At 51.1% G+C, this 18,896-nt stretch overlaps 1 protein-coding gene across 1 annotated transcript; it reads right to left on the bottom strand.

Annotated features, from left to right (window-relative positions):
• Nucleotides 1-608: 608 nt before the first annotated feature.
• WNT4 (Wnt family member 4) lies at nucleotides 609-15,628 on the bottom strand. Its single transcript, XM_066563864.1, has 5 exons — nucleotides 15,502-15,628; nucleotides 4,166-4,401; nucleotides 1,985-2,116; nucleotides 1,474-1,616; nucleotides 609-1,256 (listed from the first exon to the last, which is right to left on the bottom strand). The coding sequence occupies exons 1-5, from the start codon at nucleotides 15,576-15,578 to the stop codon at nucleotides 789-791; spliced, it is 1,056 nt and encodes a 351-aa protein (XP_066419961.1). The 5' UTR covers nucleotides 15,579-15,628; the 3' UTR covers nucleotides 609-788.
• Between the last annotated feature and the right edge of the window lie 3,268 nt (nucleotides 15,629-18,896).

The raw sequence follows: 18,896 nt of genomic DNA on the forward strand, positions 1-18,896 counted from the left end.
AACCAGGTACTGGAGAAGAGATGGGGGAAGGGAGCATGGTGGGACCAACGTGTCCTCCAATAGCCCCAGGCAGCCACTGAGGAGCTTCTGTAAATCAGAGCAGTCCCTGGAGCTGCACCAAAATCCATCCATTCCCAGGAGGCCTTCGAGCATCCCACAACAAGGGGGTGCAGGAGTGTCTCACATTGCCCTCATGAACTGATCACCCTGGCTGAGCTCCACATGGACTTAACTCTTGGAGGACAGTGCCAGCCTGTCACGACCTGCCTGTCCCTTGCTGTGCACCTGGCTGCACAGGCTGGCTGTGCTCCTTCCCTTCCTGAGGCTTAGCCAGGGCAGTGGCACTCCAGGATGCTCAGCACATGCCTTTAAACAAACAAAAATAACTACAATAGAAGATTTCAAATGCTGTACTACCCTTGCCTTAAACACTTCTTGTCTGCAGCACTCCAAAAGCAGCAGGAGCCCATCCGACAGGAGCTGGCATCACACAGGTCCCCAGATAGCCAGACAGCAAGCACATCTGCCGGCACAGGACACCAAGGGGCTCTGGCTTCAGCAATACATACAGCAAAGCAGATAAAACAAAATAAAGAAGCCAACAATGATCAGTTTTTTTAAACTTTAAATATTTTTTTCTTTAAAATCTGTTTTTCTCTGTGGTTCTGTCTCTGTAAAGAGCTGTGCTCTCCCTGCAGCATCTGGGTCACTTCCTCAGTCCTGGCTGTGGGGCAAGGGAGGAGCAGGGTCAGTTAAAGAGGATACAGGTGGGTGCCCTCCCCTGTGCATCACCGGCATGTGTGGATCTCCACCACCCGATGGCAGGGTTTGCACTTGACGGAGCAACACCAGTGGAATTTGCAGCTGCACCTTTCCACAACCTCCACTTCGTCCGTGTGAAAGCCACGGCCGCAACACATCAGCTCGCAGCCATCGATAGCCTTGGAGGTCTTGTTGCACTGCCGCCCACTGGTGCCCAGGACCCCATTCTTGAGGTCGTGGTCACAGAAGTCAGGACTGGAGTCTAGGTAGACGAGGTCCTCGTCTGTATGTGGCTTGAACTGGGAGTTTTTGGGCACCAGCACTTTGGTGGATCCAATCTCGCTCTGTTCGACCTCTGTGGCACCGTCGAATTTCTCCTTCAGGACGTTGCCCACTTTGCGGAAGGGGGGCATGGCTTTCCAGCACGTCTTGAACTCACATGAGCCTGACACACCATGACACTTACATTCCACCCGCATGTTGTTCAGGATCGCCTGGAGGAACAGACCCAAGGAACAAGATGGGATGATCAGTGCGGGATGGTCATAGCAGGGAGGGCGCAATGGATAGGGCCCGGGAGGGCTGTGCAGAAAACACTGCTGGGTGGGTATGGGATTAAAAGAAGCCCAAATGGCTCAAGCCATGGCTGCAGAGCCTGGCTGGGATGCTGCAGAGCGGTGCCAGCTGCCTAGGTTCTCTCCTTGCCATTACCTTCCTCCCTGCCTCGTTGTTGTGGAGGTTCATTAATGCTCTGTTGGAAGAGGCCCCTTTGCTCCTCTCACGGATGTCAACGAAGGACTGCGAGAAGGCCACACCGTAGGCGATGTTATCAGAGCAGCCCGACCACTGGAAGCCTGAGGCAGAGAGCACAGATGAGACAGGTACTGCCACCCCATAGTGCTTGAACTCTCCAGCCCTACTCTTCCTAAAATCCAGCTGGCCTGCCCTCTCTCTGTCTTGCTGCCTACTAGTCTGCGCCACATGGGAACAGGGGAAGCTAGGGAGTGTGGCCCTGGGGAACACATGGACAAGATGTTTTCAGTCCAATAGGTGATGCACTCAGCTCTTTCTGAGGCAGTCATGTGAACTAACCAGCATTTTTGGGTTTTTTTTAACTTTTCCCTCTTTTCTGGATGGCTTCAGAGAGTGGGCTTGAATTGCAGGTATTTTGGCTACTTTGCGTCTCCATACAGCTGCGGCTGCTCCCTGTTCAAACACTCACCCTGTGGGCTGCCCCCCTGCACTGTGCGGTCACATCCACACTTGTCCAGCTCGCCACTGCTGCAGGCTCGGGTCACGGCGAAGGCCACCCCTGCTGAAGAGATGGCATAGACGAACGCTGCCTCTCGTGTCCCTGCAATGGCACAAACCATGTTGGGAGAGGTGGGAGAAAGTCTGAGGACCAGTGAGCAGGAATTCTGGAGGCAATGCAGCCTGGTGGCCAAAGGCTCTTGGTAGACTGCCACATGTGTCTCTTCTCCTCTCCCCTATAAACTATGGTATGGCACATAAACTCCTCTGAAAATCTGGTCTGAAAGACAGGTTTTGGCAAAATATGCTGTACAGAGCTATCAGGCTAAACCCTTTGCTCTGTCACTTCCTCCTAAGATAGAGGCAGCACATGCAGGACCCTCATTGTCCCCACCCCCGGGAATGCTGTTTGCTTAGTGCCAAGCCTGGACCTGACTCATCAGAGACCCCTGGGTGCTGGGAGATGTTCTGCAGAAGTGAGCCCATTCTTGCAATAATGAAGAAGCTGGGAACTGCCCCACAGCATTAAAAACATGAATGATGGATTAATGATAAAACCTGGCAGTTGGAGAGACAGAGGCTGCACTGCTAATGTGGGCAGAGCTCTAGCTTATATGGAAGACTGTCTTGCCTTGCAGGGCAGCTCTGCCATGAAATCTTTCCTGCATCCATCTATTCTGGATGCAGGAAAGATTTCATGGCAGAGCTGCCCTGCTTTCCACATCCAGGAATATTCCCTGCAGCTGCAGATCCTTGCCATCCTCTTTCACAGGGTTGTGTAGCTCGCAATGCCTCCCAAACTACCCTGCAAAACCCTGTTCTGCTCCCAAAGCACCTCACAGAACCCTACTAGTGTCCAGGGTGCAGTGCAGTCCCAGTTTTTGTGTCTACCTATGTGGTGCCACATGGTTGAGAAAAACTTGTTTGGGAAGTTGGGCGCATTCCTGGGCATGAACATACAGAGTAGCAGGGGCAGGGATCAGCTTTAGCAACACACAATGCCCATTATCCTCTGAGGCTGATTGAAGGCACAAACCCTCCATTTCTGAGCAAGGAGGGCTGGTATTTGGGGTGGTCCCATGTTTGGTAGAGAGGGGCAATGGCTTGTGAGCAGGCATCGCTCAGCTTGCCAGTCAGAGAGAGGGCAGCTACTTTGGTGGTCGCATCCCAGACTTTGGTGGCCCAGTTGGCAGCGGCTGGGGAGGACCCAGCCAGTGTGGGACTGAACTGCCTCCAAGTTAATCGAGGTTAATAGTAGGATCATGTTGGTCGGTTTGTGCTGTGGCTGCCTAAAAAGAGACGACTTTTAGTTTCTGGTATTTCTGGTATTTCCAGTCCCTGAACCTTCACAAGAAGAGATCTTCACCCCTGCATTGAGGGAAGGAAAGTCAAAAAAGGAGCCAGGGGGGATGCTTTGGTTTAGGGGTCCTGGGATGGGAGGTGAGATAGTGCTTGAGGGGAGGCAGAGATAGCACCTGAGGGGAGGCAAGGGATGCTTCAGTGATCTTAAGGGGTTGCAGAGGGGTTTTCCCCTCTGTATCCTCACTCCACAGGATTACAGTCCTGTGCTTCTGGGAAGTCTGGGTGCAGCTGGGGGCTGCCCTGGCCATATCTGGCCCTGAAGGCTGGTGGTGGGGGATGATGCTGCCACATGTTCTTCCCATGCCAGGCAGCACCAACCCATCCTCCTGACGGTGCCCCCATTGATACTCTGCTCAAGAGTGGCCATGTTGCCAGCCTGGCAACATGAAGCAGCCACTGCTTCAGCACTGCCCAGAAAGAGACTGAGTAAATGCACTTTAAATGGCTTTATGGAGTGGAGCTCCTAGGTTTGGTGGGGAAGATGAGACCAGGGTGACTTTAGGATGTTTGTTCAAACTTGGCATGTCCTTGTCAATTGGTGTGGAAAAGGTTCAGGAGAGCTGAGGAGCAGCAGGAATCTGAATATGCTGTAGCCAACATACTGAATAGAGCCCTACTGAAGTGCACAGGGACCCATCCACCCCAAGATCCAACACTGGATGGGCCATTCCTGATGCTATACAGCCACCGGTTCAGGGGCAAGCAGGAAAAATCCCACCTGCAGCCCACCAGGCTGCTTTTATAGCCATTCCCCCAGCAGCATCACCCCAGACACATCCTTCCAGCTCACCTTGTGTCACCACCTTGCCGAAGACAGGCAGGGTATCCAGTGTGGAGCAGTTCCAGCGGCGGTTGCGGAATTGGTACTGGCACTCCTCAATGGCCAGCTGGGCTCCGCGTCGCACCGAGTCCATCACCTCCAGGTTCCTCTTGCACATCTGCACCTGGCGCTGGATCAAGCCCTTCAGTTTCTCACAGGTCTCCTCCTCAGAGATGCTCCCTACTGAAGACAGCTTTGCCAGGTACCTGCCAGGACACCAGCACAACAGGTTAGGAGGCAAGGGCTGGGGGAGCCCATATTCATCTGGGACCCATGTTCAGCCTTCCAGAAAGCAAGGAGACTGAACCTCTTACCCCCTCCATAGCTGAGACCTGCTGCTCATCTGGGTCACCTTTAAATGTACCACAGCAGTGACTCTGCAGGATGCATTTCTGGCTGACAGAGAACAAGCCCAAGCAAAACGACCATCCCTCTGCAGCCTAGTTCCTGTCTCTTGGGGAGTCCAGCTGTTGGCTCCCCTTTGCCTCTGTTGCCTGCAAGGAAGATATTTTCAGTGCTGTCTGAATGTGCCTGGTCAGGTCTCCTGAGTATTGGCATATCCAAGTGCTACTAGGAAAAGCCAGAGGTCTCCAAAGTCAGCCAAAACAAGCAGGACAGGCACTTGGCTGCCAGCTCCATCTGCCACAGTGCTCCCACAGCGTGGCTGTGTGCTCATAACTGGCAAACATTGCCCCCCAAACCACTTCCCTCCTGGAGGCTGCTTTTAGCTGCCCCAGACCCCAACAGGCAGGGATGGCCTCTGGGAGCTGCCAGGTTTCCTGTCACTTGAGATTCAAGCAGGATTTGAAGCAAGGAAGCAGAATCAGGAGCCTACCAGGGCAAAATTGCACAGGCTGGGCACTTCCTCCACCAGCCCAGCTTGTGAATAGGGCCATGAGGTCTTTGCTGATCTGGAAAAGACTGGCCCTGTGTGGAGGGGACCATGTGTTCTGCTTTCCATAGTGACATCCTCATCAGTAAGAGTCACAGAGCTGCTCTTGGGTGTCAGTATTAGGGGAATGAGGGAGCAAACTCCTTGAAGAGCAAGCACGTCAATACCTCTCAGCATTTCCTTGTCCATTGTGCGGGTATGATGGTCCCTGCTGCACATCCTAAGTAACTCAACCTCCCACCCCTTGTTGTGTTGTGGGCATGGTGTCCATGCTTGCCCATTTCCCAGTTCCATCCTCCTGCCCCAACCTCTGGAACACAGAAGGAGCTTAAGATAGTCCCAGTCAGATTTTCCAATGAGGCTGTGTGATAATTCAATATCCTCTACAACTATTAGTGACTATGTTGGCAGGTGTGTATATGAGACTCCCTCCTTCCTGTGGCTGCTGGTAGCCACTTCAGATGACGCTGCCATAGTGGAGCCCTGACCTGTTGTGGGCATGGAGGGTCCCCTGCATGGGACAGGTGTAACTCACACTTGCATCCATCCACTAATCACGCTGAGCTTTAGTGTCCTTGGGAATTGCCAGCATTGTCTCACACTGCTAGCTTCTCTGCACCAAGAGCTGCAACTACTGAGCTTTTTAGAAACTTCATTCCTTGACTCTGCATTTCCCAGCCCTACAGAACTTGTGGGTTTGTTTGTGTGTTTTTTTAACTCCTCCTCCCAAGTTGCAACATCCTGCAAAAGATTTTTCTTTTGAAGCCCTGCTTGTCTCCGAGAAGTGACTGTGCAAAAGTGGCTCCTGCTCCCTGCCTGTTCCCATGTGTCCCAGGAGCCAGATCTGCTGACTTCAGCCACAAAATCAAGTTGTCACAGCCTCTTCCTCCCATTAACCCTGCCAGTCTGCCCCAGGAGGAGAAAACAAGATTTTCTCTTCTGTGCATCAGCAGAATTATTCACCAGCTTGGTTTTATGCTCACAACTGGGGGGGGGGGTAGGGTGGGGGGGGTGGGCCGTTAGAGCCAGGGAGAAAGCTGTCTTGGTTCATGGTGTCCGTGGGGAGTCTGCATGGCGAGATGTCAAACGTATTCAGTTTTCCCTGTGTGTGATCATGGAGGCAATGCTTCTCCAACAGCGGGAAGAGGAAGGCTGCTGGGGTTTCAGAGTCAAGTGCTGTTAGAGCCTTTATACCAGCAAATCATCTTTGCCCAAGGCTTCCTGCTCCTCCAAGGGGACAGCCCTGCTTGCAGAAGACAGCACCTGATGTAAACAGGTGGCTTGAAAAAGCCACTGTGGCCAAAAGTGGTCAGGACTGTCACCTTTCTGCTGGCCCCCACACCATGCAATGGGTGTCTCCAACCCTGTGGTGCAGTCCCAGACATGGAGTGCAACAACTGCTGTTCTCACATCTTGCTGCACTTGGCTGACCTGGCGTGAAGGCACCAAACCACCTCTGGGAGCTTGGAGGATGTTGAATGCTGAGCACACACAGGGTGCCTGTAACAGCTGTCCCCTCCCAGGTCCAGCCATCATTCCACTTTGGGCATGGGGAAGATGACACACAGCAAAGTGGTAAGATTCAGCTCAAGACAATGTGGGTTATTGATCAGCTTTGAGCCTGGAAGCCAAGAAAATCAGAATCTATCTCCAGTACCAACTCCTTGTGCTGATTTGGCTTCCCCCTCTGCCTGGCATTTATCATGTCAGGCAAGCAGCTCCTTCAAAGCCAGTGAGACTGGTCCTACAGATGAGTCAGTGCCTGCTTTCAGTGCAGACACATTGGTGGAAGAGTTCTGTGACACAGATGTAGCATCCACATTATTATCAGCTCTGCTCAGGATGGGGCATCCATCATCTCCTTTTCTAATATATTTCCCAGCTTGAGATTCTGTGGGCAATGTGCAGTAATAAATTCAAAGCATGCATAAAGTAAAGTGTGACAAAAGCCTTTCAAGCTTTTCCAAGGAGATGCACCTGATAAGGTGCCTTCCCAACTCACATTTAATGCTATTTAGGATTATAAAACAAAGGCCAAGGATGTTCAAAGATAGGTACAGCTCTCAAGAACAGGTCTGGTAATTTGTTTTGCAATGCAGACAAATAAGATGAAACTATCCAGAACAGTGCTCTGGCCTCTCTCCTCCTTGACAGGGCCTGTGTCCTATCACCCCTCCTTGGCCTATGTTTGCCAGCCCCTCTGTGGAGATGGAGACAACTGTGCCTAAAATGCTGTGGTCCTATCATGCTACTAGTTTGTTACTCATCCAGGAGAACTATCACTGCTTTCCAAAAGACAAGGTTTTTGATGGGGGAGGAGGCTCCCATCCTGATCCCTGATTCAGGATCCAGAGGCTGAGGCAAGGATTTAAGGAAGGACTTTTGCTGAAGGACCTCAGCTTTCAGGTTCTCACATGGCATTTCATCACACCACATTCAGGAGCACCAGGTAGGAATTATCTTATCCCCTTCCCCTCTCTGGGGCAGATGAAGAGTTAGGTAAGAACTGGGAAACATGCTCTGCCCTTGTCAGCACTCAGAAGTGCTTCCATCTCATGTTTCTCAGGGCTGTGGAGCACCAAGGCTGTCAGGAACCAAACACATCTGCATCATCCCACGGTCCCCATAGAAACCTGACTGTAGTGCTTTGTCTGGTCGTTAACAAGAACTTTGCTCCAAACTATGTTTCCTGGGCTGAAGTGGTAGAATCTGCAGCCAAAGCCTTTGTCTACCTGCACAGAGAGATAGACAGGCACAGCAGGAGGAAGGCAACAAACAGCTCCTGCCCTCTACAAAGTCTCAATGCAGATCCTCCATCATGACATCACATCTTGATTGCTATGCAGAGCTCTAGATTATAATTTAAGTCTCAGATACAGCCTCAAAACAGCCCTGTTTGTGGAAAACAAACAATGGCGTATTTTCTTCCTTTTCACTGGGCAAAGAATGTTTCAAGAGGAGAGCTGCTGCCCACACCATTTTTTTAAGTTCTGTCTTCTTGCTTCATCATGGCCTTGAATATTTCTTTTTTCCTGCCTTTAAATCCAGGCAAGTCACTTGCACAACAGACTCCCTCTTAAGAGTCATTGATTTAGGAGAAAACTGACTGAAAGCCCTTCCTTTTTTCCCATCTGAAGTATTGAGATCAGGATTGAAGCCCATAATTTAAGCAGCTGCAGCTGATGCACTCTGCAAGATGGCAAATAAGTAAATCTCAAATCCAAGGAGCTTTGGAAAGGTGGGGGATGTCAGAAAGTTCTGCTTAAATAAAAATTATGATAATACTTTCATGAGGAAGAATAATTAGTGAAATGACAAGGAGACATTGAAAGAGCCATAGCATCTGGCAGATAGAGCCAGGAGGAGAGGGGAGAAGATTCCCTGCCATGGAAAGGTGTGGAAATTTCAGTCATTGACAAATACTCAATTGAAGTGGGTCAGAAAAGATACCTTGGAGAAAGCAGAGATCTCTACTGTTTCTTTTTTCCAAACAAATGAGTTTCAAGTGTGAACTCTTTGTATTGTCTCATTTTGGGAATATTTTCCTGAAGATGATAACTTTCAGACCCAGGCCAGTGGCATCCCTGATAAACCACTCAATAGATGTTCTGAAATCAGGCTCAGAAGCTTCACCCTGCCCAGCGAATACTCAACCTTCACATAAGGTTGAGTGGCCAAGGCCACAAAAAATTTGTCCAAACCTTAAACTATGAAGATGATTCAGCTCTGCTCCTGTCTGAGAGGCAGCAAACACCTCCGTGCTTGTGGAGGGGTCAGCAAGAACATAATCTGTGCCTCCTGAGGGTGCAGGGACAGTCAGCACTTGGAATTGTCCTAAGGATTGAGACAGCTCATGCAGGCAAGCTTCTTCTGGGGAAGAACTAAAGGCTTGTTTATAATGTGAAAAATCCATGGAAAAACCCCATGCATCCCTGAATGCATATATCTGTGTCCATAGATATATCCATGCAGGGAGAGTTACTGACCAGTGTTATGGCTCCTTACAAGGAGCCATCCTGCAGATATAGAGAAGTGTTTTATCTTTGCCTTGTTGCTTTCTCCTAGCAAGCAGGGTGAGTGAAGCCATGGAAAGATGTCTCAATCTGGCAGGCCAGATGATCCTCTATGCAGGCCATACAGCTCCCATGATTTCTCAAGGTGTCCCACATTGGGCTTAGTGCCAGTCTCCATGTTCCAACAGCTCCAGGCTAGTAGGGCCCACCACATCCATGGTTCCTCAAGCCTGCCAGCTTGGGAATGTTCCTGTCAGGATTTGCAGGAGACCTGCAAGGTTGCCCTAGTCCAGCTGCTGGCTCTGTAGCAGATTTGGCCCTCCTAGGGACCAGGCATCCCCCTCCTGGGATTACACATCCTGCCTTTCTAAGTGTAAACTATGATTTACAAGTCATCACTTGAGAACCTATCTGGTCTCTTCCTCAGAAAAAATACAGCGGTCTGCCTCAGTCCTTCCTGTCACAGTTAGGGCACCATTTCATGGCTGAAACCTGCTTTTCACACCTACTCTTCACCTCCAATTAACAGCTGCAGAGAGAGTCACCCAGGAGGAGGCAGTGCTATGCCTATACCTCCATCCCTCAGCTCAAGGGGGAGTCTACACTTCGTGTCCCCCATTCCTTGGACCCTGCATCTAACACCATGTGCGCCCAGCAAACACCCATGTCCCAGCCACTGGTGGTGGCTCACCTCCCCCCTCAGAAGTCTTTAGGGACAGCGAGATGGCCAGCTGCTCGTCCTGAGCCAGTGCTGCTTTTTGGCTTTCTGAGCACGTAGGGGCAAAATCTCCACTTTTTAATGGGGGAGAGGAGGATGGAAGCTGGGAAGAGCCTGAACAACATCTGTTTTGGAAATCTGCTTTAAATGTGTAGGAAATTTTCTTTACTTTATTAGACAATAGAAGCTACTCCTGGATTCCGGTACAACACCTAGGCCTTGTTGCAAGGAGAGGCAAGTGAAGGCCAACTTCTGCAGTGCTTCAGTCTAGACCTCATTGCAGAAAATCTGATGAGTTTAAGGTTTTGATCAGAATTTGCAAATACGTGACAAAAAAAGCCTTCTACGGTATTAGTTTGATCTCACCCAACTTTCAACAGACCCCAGGCTGCTCTCCATTGGCCAAGAGACTCAATTACTTTTCCTCACGTAATTTCATGAAAGCACAATACTGGCTCCAGTTCTGCTGAACCAGCCAGATCCTGCGAGGCAGCTTCCTGGCTGTGAAGTGCAACAGCCCATGGCGGGAGCTCCAAGAGAGCCTGGAGGATGCTGCCAGGGGTCACCCACAGGTGTCGGGGACAGACACCCCTGGGTAGGCAAGGCAGAGGTTACCTGCACTGAATATGCAGAGCAGAATCTACCATTCAAGCAGCCTTGGATGACTGCAAGTTTTCAAGCTTTAAGAAAAAAATCACCAATTATTTTAAGAGCCAGTGTCATTGCACTTGTAAGGAAATACAGAAGAATCTTCTAGAAACTGTTAACCTCCAGGATTGTTCAGCAATTTAATAATTTTAAGAAAGTAGCTGTAATGCATTTCTCTACATCTACAAGGATGAATTAATCAAGCAGACAGTAGCTCTCAGCAAAGTAACATAAACATTTTTTTGCTTCAGTGCAAAAGTCCAGTTTTGATTCATGGAGTCACATCAAGCCATTGCAAAAAAGAAACCTGCCTCTTGCTGTTACTCATTTTTGGAGCTTATCCAGTTCTTCACAGCCTGGCATGTAGAGTGGTTTTATCTCCTTCCTGTCCATCCTCCCTAGAGTTAGGTTCTGCTGTGAAAGACAGGGGTGTAATTTTACTTGAGGCTTTCTTAGGAAAAGACAGAAATTCCCATCACCACCGAGGAGCTAGAGAGCACAGGGCCCTTCTACACCCTGGCAAACACAGCCCTGAAGGGTGTCTGCCAGGTAGGACCATTGCTCAGAGACAAGCCAAACTTGTTTGGAAGTCCAGTGCCAGGACTACTGGGTGCAACCTGCAGGGTGCAACCCACAACCAGTCCATTTTCATCGCTGAGATAAAATTAGCTGGTACTGTCAGAAGTGGCAAGACTTACAAATAAATAAAAATTAAAATATATATCCAGCAGTTTCAATTTCCTACCTCACAGCCTTGGAAACAGGTTCCATAGGTTCATGCACCAACCTTGTGGATCTGACAGGATTCCCAGAGCAATGCAAAGGAGCCCTGAGCATCTCAGAAGTAGAGAGCCATTCGTCCAACCCACAGCACCCCTCAAAGTAAGGAAATTCCTCATCAAACCCAAATGGTGCAACCCACCACCCTGGCTGCTGGGACCAGCTCAGATGTGACCAGGGAACCTTCCTGACACTGTCCTCACAGCAAAAACCATGGAGCATGGAGAAGGGAGTGGAGCTTGGCAGGAACAGCTCTGTGTTAGAGCTAGCAGCACCTGCCAAATCTGTGCCATGGCAGCATGGCATCTGAAGGGAAAATACTGAACCAGTTCCTCACCACATGGAAGACGGAGCATTGCAATGACAATGCAAAGAATGTTGTACAAAATTAAACTATGCCAGGCTCCAGGTGAAGTGATCTCTCCCCACTATCAAAACTGTGGAGACTCAACTGAAAAAAAATAGAGCCTGGTTTAAAACCAGAAGGATGCAAATGCAGGACCCAGGCATGCTTCCTCTCAAATCTTCTGCATTGCATAATGACCCAAACAAAATGAGCATTCCGGCTGCTCTTGCAACATCCCTACTCCTAAGCTGGCAGAGATGGGCACAGAGAATTGGGCCGCCTGTCTGAAAGCACTTTGTGATGTTCTGATGAAAGGAGGCCAGGGAAATCCAAACTCCTTTTATCCCTTCCTCACCAGCCCTTGAAAGTGGTTAGAAAGCAGCTGCTTAGCCAGGCTTGTTTGGACCTTCACAATGTCTTCAAGCTTTCCCAGAGCACTCATATATTTTTTTTTTAAGGTTTTAAAAGCCCATCTGTGCTCCTGGCCCTTTAAGCCAAGTTCCAAGCCCAGATGGAGATTTTAAATCCCTGTAAAGAATGGGTAGACAGAGCTGCTGGTGGTACACCCTGCTCTAAAACGGCATGACCATATCTCAGACCAAGCATGTCCATATGGAGAGCCTCTTCCAGAGCCAGTTTTAGCTACAAGAAAATGGAGAGAGGCTGTAATGATTCCCAGATAGTTTGATAACCAGGGGTCTCACCCCTAAAGGACCCTACCCTGTTGTATCTGATGTTTTCTGTTTCTGTTCTCTCATCATTCAAACCCTCTGAACAGCTAGAGAGCGAGGCTGTGGGCCCCAGTGCCTCATGCATTTAGTGGATGCTTACATGCATAACCCACTTTGCACATTTTCTAGTTCACTTTTTCACGTGGACTTCCTTCTCTCCAAAATAGGTAAATAAATTAATAACTAACTAACTAAACAACTGGACTAAAACCAAAGCCTGGCACTCCTGTGCCAACTGTGGAATGATGCTTGTTTGGCTAGAAGTCTCTATGAAACACCCTCAGCATCAGGATGAGTTTGGAGCAGAAGAGGTCTTGCTTCCAAATTCAACCACATCACTGCACATGTGGGTTCAAGTGTCTATGAAGTGCAAGTTGCTTTGAAAAGTAACTCATCTGCTTCCCCTGTAAAAGGCACAGCCTTGGACTCCTTAAGAGATAAAGCAGAAGCCAGAGGGACCTTCCCGCACACAGCCAACAAGATGTAAAAGGCTCTGTCTACAGCCCTTTATTTAATTTACAAACCTCTGCCTGAAGAGGTGGGAGGCAAATCAGAGCCTCCAAAGGCAGAAGGAAGAGCAAGCCTGAGGCTTTCACAAGAAGTGGGAACAGAGTATCTCTTCAGATTTGGAGAACAGAGACTTTCTGGATAGGCAACAAGGCAAGCAGCAACTCCCCAGACTCAAAACACTGATAAAAACCACCTGAGGTTTGCTTCCTAACCAGGGAGAAAGTAGGTTGGTTTGTTTAATGAAAAGATTTGGGAAATCCCTTCCAGCTCAATGGCCACTGTAGCAGAGTGATCCCTTTGAGAGATCCCTACATCATCTCTTTTTTATACTGGATGGGGCAGCTCATTGCATGGCCAAAACAAGTGCTTTCCCCACAAAGTCAGGCTTACAGAAACCCTTAGCTCAAGCGTTGCAAGCAGAGTATCTCCAAAGGACTGGGGGAATGCGAGTCTGTACAGGTTGAAAGAAGCTTTAGAGCTTTAGGAGGAGAGAAAAAAAAGCTCACAACTGAGCTTAATCTCTAATCCAGCAGGTTTCTGGAAAAGCAAACTTCACCGCACACTGCCATTCTGTGCACACACCTCTGTGCAGATTTATGTGCCTGGCGAGGCTGGATCCATCCCGTGTGCTGGGCACAAGCTGGCAGCGCACTGGGATAATGCTGAGCATGCTGAGCCCACACACGTGAAGACATACAAGGCACACTCATTCCTCGAATATCTGATAATTCCTGGGATCCTTCTAACTCTGTTTATTGCCTCCGGCAGTCTTTGTTTCTGATGTGAGAAGATAAACAATGGGAATTGTCTTAATCCTAAAGGCAAAGAATAAAAAGCACTGAGCGGGGGACGATCCTTTTATCATGATACATTTGCAACATCAAAAAAAGTTGACCCCCTTCCTTTGAAACGCACTGAAATGTATCTGCTTTTCCTCCCCTGTTGGCAGGAATGAGCCCTCCGCTCTTTGCTGCCGAGCCCCCCGCGCCCACCCTTGCTCTGCCAGCACGGACGGCTGCACACAGCCCTCCCTGACTAGTGCGGCGAATCACCACTCCGCCTCGCCTCCCAAATCCTATTCCAGCTGCGTGCGGCGCCGGGGACCGAGGGGAGTCCCACCTCTGCACATCCGTGCGGGGCAGCTTGCCGACCTCACTCATGAAATCCCCACTTTCCGCCGTGCCCGTCCCAGGGCAGCCGAAGCTGCTCCTCTCCAGAGATCTGCCATCATCTCACAGAGCTTCCTCAGCAGGACTTTCTTCCTGCAGGAAAAACACTCCCACAGTTCCCAATATACCTTCACCAGAAGCATGACAGCTTAAAAGACCACCTTGATAGCTGCTATGATCCACCCACCAGTTGCTAGAGACGTGCGGCATGCAAATCGCTCCATCTGGCAAAGAAGGAGGGGAGAAGGACTAAGCACTAACGCATCCTAGGCAGCCACCTTTTCCCACAGGCAGGACACTTGAAGAGTGCCGCTGACACTGGCACTTTCTCCAGGCATTGGTGAGCATCCTCGAAAAACCACCTACATCCCACAGCCTCCAGCAAGTCAAAATGTAAAGGCAGGAGCTGTATCCGGATGCAGAGAGGACTCTTTGCACAGGGGATGTGTGCCCATCTGAGCACCTGTGTTTGGGATACACGACACTCAGGATCTTTCACGCTGACAATCCTGGGAACTCCTTAACCTGTGTGGTGTACTTGCCCCTGCCGAGAGAAACCCATGAAGGTGAGATGGAGGTGGCCCACGCTCCTAAGCCGGAGAGCGGGTCTGCTGGGTGCGTGCACGGGAACTAATTAGTTCCCGTCAGCCGGCAACACGGGCAGCGGGGGAAGCACCATCTCCCACCAAAGCAGATTTATTAGGAAGAACCGATGCCTTCGTTCAAAGTTAGGTGGGAAAGTGTTGTCATGCTCCATCCCCTCTGACCCGGGAAGGGGGAAAAGGGGGGGGGTGTCCTCTTCAGAAAGTAGTCCCACCGCCTTGGCAAACACGTAGGAATTTTCCAGAACGATTTCCGCCCCTGTTTACCTTACACATTATTTCAGTGTTTGTTCAGCGGGTTCCCGATGTCATCGGGCTCCTCTGCGGCATGCAACAGCCCCCCGACACCCGTCCTCGTACCGGGAATGGGGGGCCGAGGCGTGGGCAGCCCTGCTCGCTGCAGATCCCCGGGCCCAGCACGTTTGGCCGCCCCAGCTCTGCCAAACCCTCCCCTGGACCGCTGGCCCTCGCGTGGCATCTCGCCAACACGCAGGCCCCACTCCGACCCGACGTCCTGACCTCCACCCGTGATCCCGGTGTGATCCGGATTCATAACTTAAGGACAAAAAATGGGACGGGGCTAGATAACCAGCCCCATTCCCATCAACCGCGATAACACTCCGCCACTGAGCGGCTGGGGAGAGTCGGCATCCCCTGCCGCCCACCTGCCTGCGGATGAGGGCTGCAACCCCACCGCCACCGCGGCAAGGGTCAGCGGGGACAGGGGACGGACGCGATGGCGACGAGCGCCCTATGCCCCGCCGGGGACCGAGCAGCATCGCTGCAGGGGGTCGGCGCCCGGTGCTGCCCAACCCCGCGGCACCTGCTCCGCGCCCCCGGGGCTACCAACAAGTTGCGGCGTGTCCGTGTTCCCCCTCGTGCCCCGCGGCTACTCACAGCCAGTTGCTGGCGTTGGCCGAGAAGGTGGCGAGGATGATGAGCAGCAAGGAGCGCAGAGAATACTCAGGGCTCATCCTGGAGGGCAGGCGGGGTGGGACTACGCGGAGCCGGCGGCGGCAGCGCCCCCGCCGCCCCGCGCCCAGGGCAGCCGCCGCCGCAGGTGGGCGCGGGCAGGAGCGCCGGGCGCTGCCCGCCTGATGCTCCCGCGGCGGCCGCTGAGCCCGACTGTCAGCGCGGTCGGCCCGTCCCGGGATGGAGCGGCGGGGCCGGGGGCGGGCCGGGGGCGGAGGCAGCCCCGGGGGCCGCCCCGGCTCCGCCGCTCCCTGGGCGGGACTCACTGCCGGGGACATCCCCGGGGCGGGCCGGCGGTGGGGAGGGCACCGGAGAGGGCGCCAGGGGCTTCGGCGGCAGGGAGGGCATGGGGAGTTTCTCCGGTGACGTGGAGGGCAGCGGGAAATCTGCCAGCGTCCCCCACCTTGCTGCTGCACCCACCAAGCGGCACCTCTGGGTGGGTTCCCTGGGTGCGGGGAGAGACGAGGGAACCTCGCAGAGGGGAGGGGCGCGGGTTTCCGCATTTGATGTTTTTGGGGTAATTTCCTGGTCGCTATGAAGCAGCAGAGCCCTGAGATGTCCTGGCGCTGCCTGGAGTGCATCGCCCAGGCTGCCTTCTTCAACAAGCACCCCTTTGACTTGGAGTGATTTCCGAAATTCCAGTTTCTGAGAATTCACTGTAAATGCCAAAGTGCATTTGAAAATTTGCAACTAAGGAGAGGGGTCTGGGGGGGTTCTGTCTGGGGTTTCTATCAGGAGAACAGCATTTGGAGATGGAACAAGAACAAGTTTGCAAACCCTCTTGTCATCTCAATAAGGGCTGCCCCGTGGAGAGCTGCCAGTAGCTGGTGGCAGGCTCTAGAATGTGCAGATGGAGGGTGATGCTTGAACAAATATCAAAGCTTAAATTCACCTCTGGAAAAGTCAACTCTTGGGTAATCCCAAGAGCTCCTAACAGCATGTCTTAACCACCCCGAGGACAAGAGATGTGGTGGGGATCCCTATCTCTGCTCCATCCACTATGCCTCTGTCTATCCATATAGGCATAAATGACTTAATTTAAAGCCAGGAGCAACATGAGCTGGCTGCTTGGTGTGAAATACAAGATCCCAGGCAGCCACAAGTGTGCACCAAATCTCCTCTTGACAATGTTGTTACTTAGGTCCATTACTAAAACCTCTTGCTACCATCTCTAAAATCTTGCCAAGCTGGTTTGGAGCTATTCAAGATTCCCTTTGTCTTTTCAACTCCGTTTTCCTGTAGCTGGGGCACACTTATTCAAAGCACAGCAACTTGCGCTAGGCTGCATATGCCTGTCTAACTTTATTACACCTACTTTAAAATCTCTGCATTAGTTCCCTGTCAAAGTGAGGATTTAATTTCAAAGTGCTTTGACTTATATTCCAGCTCCTGACAGGCAGCAGCCCACCCTCACCTAGTCATTCATCTGGCTTTCACATCCTTGCTGATTATCCTGGGTGAAAATGGGATTCTGGCTGCTTTGCTGGTGAATTGGAAGTTGTTGCCGTGAGCCCTGTCTGGGTAATTCAGTGCAACTGGAGCTGATTAATCTGGCTCATCATTTGAGACAAAGCTGATGCCTTCTGGCTTCTAATTGCTCAGGGTGTTGAGTGAACTTGTCACGAAGGCAAGAACTAATTGAGAGGCTAAGGGGAATGAGAGGTTAGAGGGCTGTGGCTGGCTGGCCAGAGCCACGTGGGTCTATGGGAATGTCATACTTTTGGGCCTCTCATGTGTTATTCCCCTCCAAGGAGAAACATCAGACAGAAGCCAGAAGGGTGGGCATGAATCCTGGGGTCCCGTCTGGCATGGACATCTGCAGCCCACGGAGCGCTCTTGGCAGAAATGCTTCTGGTTGCCAGGGCTGGTGGTGCTGCAGGCAGGCTAAGGGCACCCTGCTGCTCTTTTTGGGGTAGCTGTGGTGGCAGGATGGTGCAGTGGGTGCTTGACATTGATCTGGAGGACCTCTTGAGACTTCTCTTGGCCTGGGTGAGGAGTTGTAGATCATTTCCACCTAGTTCTGCAGCAGCTTCAGGTCCTGTTTCCATTGTAGCAGGTGGAACAGAGGGGGACTGTCCTGACTTAACCAGCAGGAGAACAGGAAAGCCAGGCCATTGCAGCAGTCGCAGTGTGCATTGGGGATAGAGTGTCACATCCACAGGATGCACTGGGGATAGAGTGTCCATGGACTGATGAGTGGTACCCCCATGCCACAGGGGAGGCAGATGCAAACACCTCTGGAGTAAGTCACTCTGACAGGAAGTGCAGTGTGAGCTGCCTGTGGAGATGATGACAGTGCACCAGGGCATGAGGGGTGTTTATTTTACAGTCTCTGGGGTGGAGGAGGTGATGAGTGTGAACGGAGGACAGAATATGGAAATGGGCACTCACTTCAAGGATGTGGGTTCCTTGTTCTTTTCAAAGATGCCCATGAAACACTGCTTGGTCATTACCTACAGCTTTCTGGAAGCTGGGTTTTTTGGCCTCTGATTCAGAAGGTGCTAAGGTTCTTTAAAAACCTAAAGCCCAGCTGATTTGGAAGAGAGGAAGGCCCAATTCCAAGGGAATGTTTAAGGGACACAGCAGGTCTCCTGGCCTGTGCATTGCTGCATAGGCCTCTTGGCCAGCAGGGCCCCTCCTGTGTACTCCTCTCAGGACAGCAGCTGGTGATGAAGGCCCCTTGTCACTGCCAGTGTGGGTTGGAGTCAGTGCCTGCTGACCACCCCAGGCTGCAAGGCAACACTCTTTGTTACTGACTGTGTGTTGCTTTAATGAACATCTAACTCCCATTAGATAAGGAGACTCCCTTTGATGTGTAAATATTTCAGTGATGGGAAGAGGAATGAAATGCACCCCAAGGCTTGCCCAGGTGGGTATTTATTCAAAGAGAAATTACCATCACCATATCACAGGCAAGGCAAAGGGCAAGCAGTGGTAACAGGAAGGGGTTTTCAGCTCAGAGACCAATATGAAAGCAACAAAGCATGCAAAAATCCATGCAAAATTGTAGCCAGGCTCTGGATATAAGTGATGTAAATCCAAACTACACTGAAGAGTAAGTGCAGGCAGGTAGCACTCTTTCTCAGTTTCTGGATCTGACCAGTGGTATCAGTCATGGAGGTTATGAGAGATATTTTACAGGTTCTTTTCAGGTTTCTGATGCCCCATGGGCTTACCAAATGGGATTGAAAATAGGGTACTCTACAATTTAGAGAATAATCTCTACCATGTGGTGGGGAGAAGAGCTGCAAGAAAAAGTTCTCCTTAACTCATGGGTGAATCTGAGGCTGTGGGAGTTGGCTCTGAATAGAAATAATTTC

The sequence above is a fragment of the Molothrus aeneus genome, chromosome 21 (assembly GCF_037042795.1).
Source record: "Molothrus aeneus isolate 106 chromosome 21, BPBGC_Maene_1.0, whole genome shotgun sequence".
Lineage (NCBI taxonomy): Eukaryota > Metazoa > Chordata > Aves > Passeriformes > Icteridae > Molothrus > Molothrus aeneus.